Raw genomic sequence first — 12,284 nt, 5'->3', positions numbered from 1 at the left:
AAGTTATATACTAAGTTGCCCAAGTTTACATAGAAAAGTAGTGATGGAGCCTTCCCCTTAACCATTATGGAAGGCTACCTCTGTTTACTAATCTTGCTCCCCCAGTGACTGCAATCTTCTTTTCATTCTTTCTTTATACTTGTTTTATTCATCTTTGTGACTTTACAAGATTTGTGAGTGGTTAGAACATAGCGTGGCCCAACAAAGGAGTGGGCAAAGGATAGGGTGGAGGTATTGATTGTTTGAGGGAAGAAGGCTAATTTTTAACATCTTGAAGAATAATTTGGAAGGTCTTTTTAAGCTAAGTATTCAAATTTTTAAAGTTTATTATATCTTTTAAACATATACACAAATAACTTTAAATCTTCCACCCAAATTTAAAAGCTGATATTCAAATGTTTTGCTTCAGGAGTTTCCACTTTGGCACAGCAGGTTAAGGATCCAGCGTTGTCTCTGCAGTGGCTCAGGTCACTGCTGAGGCGCAGGTTTGATCCTAAGCCTGCAGCAGTGGGTTAAGGATCCAGTGTTGCTGCAGCTGGATCAGCATAGGTCACAGCTGTGGCTCAGATTCAGTCCCTGGCCCAGGAACTTCCGTATGCTGTGGGTGTAGCCAAAAAAAATAAAATAAAATAAATTATGTATATATGGCTTCATACCAGCCTTCCTACCCCCTACCACCACATCATCATCGGCAGTCCCTTGTAGAGAACTCAGTGCTGTCCTAAAGTTAAGTTAGGTAGTGTATATCAGTTCCATAGATGGGTGATGATAGATACATAATACATGTACAGGTGTAGGTTATTTTTTTTTCTTTCACTGTTACAAAATGTAGAGAAATTAGATGCTTGTATATGTCTGATTTCTTATGTACACATGTAAGAAGAGTTCCTAAGACACAAAAAAAACCCCTTAAACTTCAAAGAGAAAAGTGCAGCTGTAATCAGACTTAAGGCTTCTAGAAAGTGTAGCAAGATAAAATGAACAAAGTGAAGAACAGGCCACTTGGAAAATATTTGCAGCCTTGTAACCAACAAAGGACTGATACCCAAACTATACAGAATTCTTATAATCAGTTGGTCAAGTTTTATGTTTGTACCTTAGATCACAGATACTAACTATAACTAGCCCTGGGAACTTATTGTCTGGTATATCAATATGTTAAGATGTAAGTTACAGATCTCCCAGTATTATTGTGGATTTGTCCGTTTGTTATATTTTCCTGGTGAATTATTTTTTATTATGTAATGATTTCTCTTTGCACTTGTGGTGGTTACTAATGAATTTGGACTCATTCTTATTTTAGTGCTTTCCAAGTGTTATGCTTTTTTTTTGGTTTTCTCCCTAGACCCCACCCACCTTCCGCCCTCCTCTTCCAGTTCTCCTCCCTCCCCCAGTCCTTCATGCTTAAGTGTTGCTCTGGTGTTCTTCATTCCTTTTTCCCACTTTCTCCATTCATTTGGAAGTTACACATTCTCTTTTAGTGCTACTTAGTTCTACATGGTTTCTCTACTCAAAATTAAATTTTGCATATATATATATCACATATATAAAATGTGTGCAGTATATATATATATCACAACTTACTTTGATTTATCTATATATAGTTTACCGTTCTCCTTGCTCGCTCCACACCTACCTTCTGGGATCAGTTTTATTTTTAGCAAAGAATATGTGATTTCTCTTTAACCTCCACATTTAGGAATGAGGATATTGTCATGTGAAGTCACAGTTGCAGGGCTGACAGTAGACTCCATGTCATCTTGCCTTCAAGTTTCTTGTCCCTGTGTAGAGTTGTTATTCTTACATAACACTGGATCTTTCATAAAGACAAATGGGAATTTAACAACAAATAAAGGTGATATTTCCAATCAACTTGGGAAAAGTAAATGTTAATAAAAATGGTTAGCTATATGGGAGAGAAATACATCTGAATCTCTACTGCACTGACCTTGGGCAATTTATTTAACCTCTCCCGGTTTTACTGTTATCTTCAAATGAAAATGAGAATACCTCCCTGCAGGATTAAATGAGAGTAATCCTTGTAAAGTGCTTAGTACAACGATGATACGTAAGAATCATTTAATAGACAGAAGTTAAAATAATTTTTTCCAAAATCATGGACTTGGAAAATAGACTTGTGGTTGCTGAGGGGGAGGGAGTGGGGTGGTTTGGGAGCTTGGGGTTAACAGATGCAGACTATTTCCTTTGGAAAGGATTAACAATGAGATCCTACTGTGTAGCACTGGGAACTATGTCTAATCACTTATGATGGAGCATGATAATGTGAGAAAATAGAATGTGTACATGTATGTATAACTGGGTCATCATGCTGTACAGTAGGAAAAGAATTGGGGAAATAACTATTAAAAATAATAACCAAAAAAAATAATCTTTTCCTTCATCATTATCTCTTCTTAATCTACATGTAAGTTTAATTATCCCAAGTCTGTTAGGTGCCCAGGGGGATCACTTAAAAAGATGGCTTGACTGCATAATTTTAGGTTGGGATGCAAAACCGTCAGTGCTGAATAAGTATTGAGGTAGTAGCATTGCAAGTAAAATGATGGTTGGAATATTTGAGTGGAAATACGATTTTTGTAATGGACTCAGGACTTAATGATACAGGCTATTTGCCAAGTCTGTTGACTGTACAGAGAATTGTTGATATGCAGCCAACCTTCCTAGGAGGTACCAAAGTCAATCCAGTGGTATTTCAATGTCTATTCTTTCCCATTACTCTCATATATCCAGTAAGAATTATTTCTGTTTTGGTCATAATGACAATTACTGAAAATTAAATTTCAAATAGTAAGCTCTTACAGTTAAAACAACTAGAAACTGAAAAAAAAATTTTTTTTTTTTTTTGGTCTTTTTGCCATTTCTTGGGCCGCTCCCGCGGCATATGGAGTTTCCCAGGCTAGGGGTCTAATCGGAGCTGTAGCTGCCAGCCTACGCCAGAGCCACAGCAACACAGCATCCAAGCTGCGTCTGCGACCTACACCACAGCTTACCACAATGCCAGATCGTTTAACCCACTGAGCAAGGGCGGGGATCAAACCTGTAACCTCATGGTTCCTAGTTGGATTCGTTAACCACCGTGCCACGATGGGAACTCCTGAAAATATTTTCTAATCATTCTCCTTTCATGCTGTTCCAATATGCTTAAGTTTCTTTAATTCTAAGCAGAGTGGTTGGATATATCTTTTGCAGTATATTTTACATTTGTTTTTTAAGCATGTTTTATGTTTAAGGTGGATAGGCATGTGGACCTGCTAGAAGTTGCCCAGGAAACTGATGGGTTTTCAGGAAGTGACCTAAAAGAGATGTGTCGAGATGCTGCCCTCCTCTGTGTCAGGGAATATGTTAATTCTACATCGGAAGAAAGGTATGTGTATTTAGAGTCAATATCTTAATATTTGTCAAACTTGTAGAACTTTTTAGGTTAGTGTCTTTTAAATTTGCTTTATAATACCAACTCTGCTTATAGAATAAAAGTGAAGTTGGAATTAAAAATTCCCTTAACTTTTAATTTATTGTCCTTTTTCTGAAGAGGAATTCTAGAAATGAATTTGTAAGGGGAGATGGTTATGGGAGCATCTGGAATGAAGAGAAAAAAGTAAAAACTTAATTTCTACTGAAAATCCATAAAATGGATCAGAGAAAGCTGGCAGAAATTAAGGCTTGCCTAGCTCTACCAGGCTGACAGCTGTTCTAGTATCCCTAGATTTTGTATTTTAAATTTTTAAAATGAATTTCATATGGAAGTGTGTGCCTTGTCTTCCAGAAATTTTGCATTTATCGGAGCATGAGGACATTCCTGTGGACTAGACTTAAACTTGTTAATGTATTTAATAAACAAGTCATTTGTCATTGCAGCAAACTTTACTTGAAACCAGTTCCAAAGTGTTATGAGCTTGAGAAACCAATTTTCTACCAGCCATATTAGTGAATTATGAAATAACTCAGCCCTGGTGAATCCTTGTCCCCCTGTTTCCCGTGAGGCCACTTGCTCTGAACCAGTGTAACACTACATTTCTAAACCCCTGTTCAAAATACCAACCTCCTCTAACCTAGAGTTTTGGTGACTCTTAGCAAACAGTTATACTCTGAGGGCTTGTGTTGAATGAATTCTCTACCACTCACCCCCTTGTTTCTTAGTCTCCCTTCATCCTCTGAGGATTTCACTCCAGGGGACCTGGATTTGCCAGTCTTCTTCATGTTTTCAGTTACATTGCAATGCCATAGAAAGCTTTGCTTAAAAAAAAGTTTTTCTTGATGTAGAAAGGATTGTATGAAAGCTACCCTGTTAACCAGTAACTATGCCTGCACTAGTTCTGGACCATAACCTTAGTGCTCCCTTGAGTCTCTTTGTGGAGAGGGTCACTCTGTTTATTTGTTGCCAGATTAATCCACCTACTCTAGCTCCAAATTTGGGAATACTTTTGACTTTTGTAGCCGAGAACCTACCTACCTTCTGTAGCTTTTTTATTCTTACGTATAAGTTAAGAGGGGAGGGGGGAAGATCTATGAATAAATTTTGCTTAAATTAATTATGTTAATGAAAATTCTGTTAGTCTGTTGTCCTATAAAGCCCTGAAAATTTTATATTCCAGTATGAAATATCTGGGTAATCAGAGTTCCTGTCTTGGCGCAGCACAAACAAATCCAACTAGGAACCATGAGGTTTCAGGTTCGATCCTTGGCCTCGCCCAGTAGGTTAAGGATCCAGCCTTGCCATGAGCTATGGTGTGGGTCACAGATGCAGCTCAGATCTGGCGTTGCTGTGGCTGTGGCATAGGCCGGCAGCTGTAGCTCCAGTTGGACCCCTGGCCTGGGAATCTCCATATGCTTCAGGCGCAGCCCTAAAAAAAACAAAAGACAAAAAAAAAAAGAAAAATCTGGATAATGGATTATGTTATCATAACTTTTTCCCTGATTTTTTTTCCCCTAAGTGTTTGTATATTACAAAGGAGATATTACATATTGGATTATATTTTTCGCCTTATTAAAGTGAGGAGGACTTAAGAGTAATTGATTTTTATTAACAGCAAAGAATTTTATTTTCAGTTTTTCAGAAGCTAAGCATGTAAGTGAATAGATACCCAACTACTACATTTTTTTTTTAGCTTTTTAGGGCCATACGCTCAGCATATGGAGATTCCCAGGCTGGGGTTCCAATCTGAGCTACAGCTGCCAGCCTACACCACAGCTACAGCAACACAGGATCTGAGCTGCGTCTGCGACCTACGCCACAGCTCACAGCAACGCTGTATCCTTAACCCACTGAGCGAGGCCAGGGATCGAACCCACAACCTCATGGTTCCTGGTCAGATTTGTTTCTCCTGTGCCACAATAGCACTCTGATACCCAACTACTACTTTTTAATTCGAGTTTTCATGGGAATAACTTTTGATTCCTTGATGAGAATTTTAATCCCATTTAGATCGACTGACCCACCTTTATATTCTCATAGTGAAGTACTTGATTTTTAGTTACCCTAGCTATAATAGTTATAGCCAGCCATTTTAGCTTCCTACCTGTCAACAGTCAGTGCTTTTTAAAAATTTCTAAAGACATATATATATGCGTAGATTGATCCCTCAGAAGAATTTTCACGAAATTCTTAATTGTGGTTGTATCTTGGATGGGAAAAAAATTTTCCTTTTTTTTTTTTTTGATCTTGGTAAAATATTTTAAGATGTGTATTGTGAAGTTATTTAAATATTTGGTGGTGGTTTTTTTTTTTTTTTTTTTTCATTTTAGCCATGATGAAGATGAAATTCGACCTGTACAACAACAGGACCTACATCGGGCAATTGAGAAGATGAAGAAATCAAAGGATGCAGCATTTCAGAATGTTTTAACACACGTTTGTTTAGATTAAGAGTAAAGAGCATTTGTATAGTTCAGCGTGATCTAGTTTGGTATGCCCTCTCGTCATTAGTGGAAATAGAATGGAAGGAGGAAGCGTGTTCTTTAAACAGTGAGGGAGTTCTTTGTTAGTGACACTGGTTTTATACTCTGAATTCTAAGTTATTGAGATATAGTTGTTATATAAATGGTATTACTACTTATGAAAAATCATGAGGAGGAACAATTTAATCAACCTGAGTGTGGGTGCTTGTGTTTGACCTCTTTAGCCATATGTTGCAGCCTTATAGTGTCTAAGCTGGTCTTAAAGTAACAAATGATTCACTGAGTCATTAGTGAGAATTGGGGATGTGGTTAAGTGCTGGTTTCTAGGAATGTGTGTGTATGTGTGTGTGTGTATATTAAATGTATATATTCACACATTTTATATTGACATTCTGTAGATAGGTTTGAATACAGAAACTTTTTTTTACCCCAACTACTGAATCAAAAAGTACCAAGTAGCAGATAGCAAAACTAAGGTTAATGGTTGTGTCTGAAAGGTACAGTGATTCAGCCCTTTCCAGTTGTTACTTGTTTCAGTTTTTTTTTAAGTTGATTGTTTCTCTGCAGTTGAATAGCTGGAGTCAGCCACGTCTGAATACTTAGATTTGGCTCAATTATGGATGTCAGGATAATCAAATAAAAATACTTGTTCAGTAGTCAGCATTGAATGGTTGTCAGGCACTTGTGTGATCAGCACTGATTTCATCTCTTTCTGCAAACACACTGAGTAGAGACATTTTTTAAATTGATATATATAAAGGTGGATTGAAAGCCTTTCAAAAGAATGGCTTTGAAAAACCTCAGTGCCATTCAGTACATGTATGTGACTTTCATTTCCTTATTTAATGTAACAGTTCTGTTGTTTTAAGCATGGTTTTTTAATATTTTAAATTTATATGTTCTTTAATTGTGGTCAGATATAATTTGGTCACTAAAAATGAAATGATAGTTAAAAACAACTAGCTGTTACTACACGTGCTAAAAATACCCATTTTGTAATTTTAATTTTTTGTTTCTTAGCATAAGTTATGCCCTACTTAATACAAATATACACATCAAAATCCCCATATTGTATTTGTAGTCATTTGTGCTATGTGTGCAAAATATGACATTTTCTTGTCCAAAATTTCACTAACCAGAATTCTGTTATAGGCACTTAAACACCAAGCATAAGGAAAATGGCACAATATGATCTTGAGGTGCCCTCTGAATCATCAGAAAGATTAAATCATGCTTCATACATCTTTGTTTTTATTGTATTTTTTTGAAAATTTTCAATCTTTATTCATGAGTTACTGGGTTAATTTCTTTAATAATTTAAGTCTCTCCTTGGAACCCATGGGACAGTTTGTTCTTTAATTGTTGTGCTCTGAATGGTGGGTAGGGTAGAGGTTCAGGATTTGAAAAATTGTGAAGATGATTGAAAAATTGAATACAAAACACAAGATACCAAAAATAAAATTGTCTCCATTTTTAATAACTATATTATGCTATTATTTTATAAATATGTAATAAAGAAGTCCCTCTTGAGTTTTTCTCTACTTATGCCTTGGTCTTTTTCAGTCATGTAAAACCTTATAGGGTTGTTTTGGTTTATAAAACTTGCCTTCGGACTGTTTTTATCTTGCTATATAACTTTTATAGCATACATTCTAGTGTCTAGTCATTATTTTGTTTCAGTATAAATTTCAGTAGTCACTTAATTTTAATTTGATGTCATATTGATCAAAATAAGGGGGTGATATCTCTCTTCATGCCTTTTTTTTTTTCTTTTTTCGACTGCAACTGTGGCATATGGAAGTTCCCAGCCAGGGATTGAATGGATGCAAATCACATAGCACCAATGTTGCATCTTCAATCCACTGTGCCAGGATTGAACCAACAACACCACAGAGATGAGCCAGACCATTAACCCATTGCATTCCAGCAAGAACTCCTTTTAAATCTTTAAATTCAGAATATCTAATAGTAATAGTTATAAAACTTATTATAGTCTTAATAATCTAATGAAATTAGAGAAATGCACTGAAGCCAACAATCATGACTCATCTAAGCATCTTAATGCCTTAAAGTAATTAATGAGTAATTTATTATACGATATTAAAGAATATTTAGTGTTATATAATTTATCCTTTTGCTGCAGACATGTATTTGAGATAAACTTTTGACATGCATTGGATTCCAAGGTCTAAGGTATTTCATTTTGGGTAACAGTTAAGAGTACTGGATCCAGAGTTAATACTGCCTGAGTTTTAATCTATGGCTGACATTAATTAACTATGTATCCCCGATCTAGTTACCTAACTTATTTGAGCCTCAGTTGCTCATTTATAAAACAGAGTGACAGTTGCACCCACCTTTTAGGGTATGTAATGAGATGGTGCATGTAAAGTACCCAGCATAGTGCCTGGCTAGTTATTGTTCACGTTAGCTGTCACATCATTTTATTACCTTTACACACCAATGTACGTATCTGTTGACCAGGCTCAGTTTTTGAACATTCTTGATGCTTAAACCATTTCCATGATCCCTGGATCTCTACTCTGGGGATTGAGGTAAAATGATCACCTGTGATGTTTCTCTAAAAGCTCCATTGTTAGAAGACTTCTGGTAAGTCTGATGTTTATCTTGAGCTGTTCCTAGGCCTTTTTGAATAGAGTTTAGAAACTCATTATTGGAATCAATTCATTGTCTCCTTTTTAATTTATCTCTTTTCTCATTCAATCTCCCTGCCTGCAGGGTGATCCACAACTCATTATGTTATCAATAGATGGGTTGGACTAATCTGAATATTCTGTATGACCACAATAATCTAACATTGCTTAGTAGCTGTAACTTAAAGGTTTGGTGTTGAGGGTGTCTTAAGCTTTGAGTGTACCTGTATAAAAATGGCACATTCCTCAGCAATTTGTTTTCCAACTAGAATTGTTTTATTTTTGGGAAAATGTTACCCATTTCTGGATAAGGGACATGAATTAGATGATGCATATTTGATAATTCTCTTTTTAGGTCTCTTAAGGTCAGTATCAGAATATTGAATACAATTCTGATATGCTGAGTATATATCCTACATGACTAAAACCCCAGCACCAACTGGAAGCCTCACATAAAGCCACAGAATCATTCCATTTAGAGTTGAGAGAATCTTTAGAGAGCTTTCTTTACCAATTTGTTACAGATTAGTTACCAAAGATAGAGTTTCCTAATTGTCTCAAAAGTTATAGCACTCTCCCCCCCCCCCCTTTTTTTTAAATTGAAGTATAGTTGACTTACAATGTTGCATTAGTTTCAGGTATACCACAAAGTAGTTCAGATATATATACATACATATATATTAAAATCTTTTTCAGATTTTTTTGCCATTATACATTAAGATACTCAGTTTCGTTCCCTGTGCTATAGAATAGGCCCTTGTTTGTCTTTTTTTATATATGTCTGTATGTACGTGTTAATCCCAAACACCTAATTTATTCCTCCCATCACCTTTACCCTTTAGTCATTATAAGCTTGTTTTCCCTTTCTGTAAGTCTGTTTCCGTTTGGTAAATAAGTTCATTAATACCATTTTTTTTTTTAGATTCCACATATACATGATATATTTGTCTTTCTCTGTCTAACTTACTTCACTTAGTAAGATTATCTCTGTGTCCATCCATTTTGTCAAAAGTTATAGATAGCCCTCTGCACTCTGTACATGTATAATTGAAAATTCTGTCCAAGTCATCATATTCATGAAATTGTATTGAGAAGATATAAGGGCATACCTTGTTTTATTGTGCTTCACTTTATTATGGTTCACACATAGTGGGGGGTTCTTTTGTTTTTGTTTTTTTAACAAATTGCAGGTTTGTGACAACCCTGCATTTTCAGGTAATGGTTAGCATTTTTTAGCAACAAAGTATTGTTTATGGTATGTACACTTTTTTTAGACAATGCTGTTGCATACCTAATAGACTATGGTGTAGTGTAAACATTTACATGCACTGGGAAACCAAAAAATTTGTCTGACTCCTTTTATTATAAGATATTTGCTTTATTGCAGTGGTCTGGAAACTTACAGTATCTCCAGGGTATGCCTGTATAGCACAGATGCCAAATGCAAATGAAATCAAACCCAAAAGAAATTTAGCATGTGAGTACAAACAAAACATCCTCAGTAACACAATGTAAATTTTTTACTACTATTACTAATAACCAATAAGGGTCTCATTAAAACACTGGACTGGGGGTATATTTTGTGATTTCTAATATTTACTGTTATAAATATGCTTGAGAACACTTTTAGATAGAAGCATTTGTGCTTTGAAATACAGTTTCATTGAATCTTAATGCTGCTGTGGAATGTATGAAGGACAGAGGTTTGTGAATCATGACAGCTCAGTTTTAAAACTAGAGCAAAACATTGAAATCGTTACTGACATGCAAAATTTGGAACTAAGACTAGAACACAGTGGAGTATGCCCACTGTTTTGAACATACTTAGCTTCCAGAAATTCTAAGGTTGACCAAGATTCTCAAACGGAGGATGGAAATATATCATCCAGTGAAAAAGTCCTTTGCAGACATGTCTGAAGGAGATGAGTATCATCTACCGGGCCATAGTCATAGTCTTGTAAAGAGTACCATTTAGGGTTCTATTGCAAGCAGTCAACTCAAACTGACCTAAGCAATAAAGAATTTATTTGAAGGATATGAGTAGCTCTTAAAATCAAAGGGAAGCTGAAGAATTGGACTTAAGTTAAAATCTCTGAAAGCTCCAGGTGTTTTATCAGGAATTGCTGAAGAATCTCGTTTTTATTCCTCTCCCTGGATTAAATGAAGTCTAAATGTTTATCTTTAAATTGCCCCATTCAGTACTCACAATACTGGGAGTGTGCAAACCCAGGTAAAAAGTCACCTGGCAGCCCTGGAGCTTTGAGAGAATGGCGCTGTAGGAACTCCTTTGACTTAAATGATTTGAGAGCAAATGCAGTTGACCTTTGAATGGCACGGGTTTGAACTGCATTGGTCAACTTACCCTCACATTTTTTCCAATAGTAAATACTAGTACTACACAACCTGAGGTTGTTTGAATCTTCAGATTGATTTCAAACTGTGGATGCAGGGGAACCATGGATACAGAGGGCCCACTTTAAATTATTCAGGGATTTTTATTGCAAGGAGGGTTAGCATCCCTAACCTCTGCATTGTTCAAGGACCAACTGTATCTAGATTTACTGGTCAACTGCAAAAGAGGGTGGTATTTCATCCAAAAGAAATTAAAAATTGTGGAGAATATGGCTGGACAAAAAAATGGCAGATGACACATTGGTCACACGAGGTCATAAATGCATATGCTTAGTGAAGGGCAGTCAGTATTATGATTCAGGTAGGCATGCTGGATATATAGTTTGTGTGGCCAGGCCTTCAAGGACTGCTGGATCTAATCCCATAAGCTTAACCACTTGATGATGGAGTGCTACTTGGTCTGTCCAATTCTTTAGCTAGATGATCACTTTTTAACTTGTAATTTATTTTGTTCCAGATATTAGGTATAAAAAAGAACAGTGAAGACTGAGGTATAACATGGTTAATACGTTTATAGAGGCCAGTCTTTTAACTAGTTTAAAAGACCAGATCATTATTGGAGTTGTTTATGTGAAAGTAGGTCATTATTATTTCAACCTGTGCCAAGCTGAAATTTATCTTTGAACTATTAATGGAAAGCAGGCTTATGCAGTAAATATAAATCAAAATTTTTTTTTTACCCACAAGTCTGTATAATATATAAGAACTTTCACAAATGTTATTTTAAGTAAAATAGGTGCAGAACAGGTTTGAGTTTCTAAAACAAATCAACCATATTTAAGAACTTTATCATAGAAGGTGTATTACTGATTCCAGCAAGTACAAATACATGTTAAAAAGAGCTGTGCCCATCAGTTTGTTGCCTATGTATTTGAAGGTAATAAAATTGTGTTACTTTTTAAAACTCTATAATTTAGATTTCTTACTAATTGAGACTGGTCTTCCCTGCAGTTAATCCAAATGAGGAAGTCTGTGGAAAGAGTAGTGGCTTGAGGGGTTAGGAAGGGTACCACAGTTTCAAAACATAAGCTATTGAAAAACTGTAAGGCTTACCTGCAAAAGGCTTGTCTCTGTTCATCAAGACTTCCTTGCATTACCGCTTTTTCCTAGCCTTATAGAAAAGTAGTATTTTTATTTTGTCTACTTATGCATAGACTTTTATCAAACTAAAATGTCCAAACTCTAGCCAGTGACCTTTTACTTTTAATGGTAATTCCAACAAAATTACAATATAAGCAAAAAAAAAAAGGCACCTTTGGAATGTATACTAGTGAATTGCTTATACATCACTTTCATCATTTG

General features: G+C 35.8%; 1 protein-coding gene across 3 annotated transcripts in view; it reads left to right on the top strand.

Moving 5' to 3' along the window:
• ATAD1 (ATPase family AAA domain containing 1) overlaps positions 1–7,457 on the top strand; it is a 66,525-nt gene extending 59,068 nt beyond the window's left edge. For all 3 annotated transcript variants that reach the window (XM_047762405.1, XM_047762406.1, XM_047762403.1), the window contains exons 9-10: positions 3,252–3,385; positions 5,764–7,457. In XM_047762405.1, coding sequence (XP_047618361.1) covers positions 3,252–3,385; positions 5,764–5,884 — 255 coding nt within the window. In that variant the 3' untranslated portion in view covers positions 5,885–7,457. The remainder of the gene's footprint in view (positions 1–3,251; positions 3,386–5,763) is intronic.
• Positions 7,458–12,284: the final 4,827 nt, after the last annotated feature.

Source organism: Phacochoerus africanus, chromosome 15, assembly GCF_016906955.1.
Source record: "Phacochoerus africanus isolate WHEZ1 chromosome 15, ROS_Pafr_v1, whole genome shotgun sequence".
Classification (NCBI taxonomy): Eukaryota; Metazoa; Chordata; class Mammalia; order Artiodactyla; family Suidae; genus Phacochoerus; species Phacochoerus africanus.
This window is presented reverse-complemented; position numbering and strand designations above follow the sequence as displayed.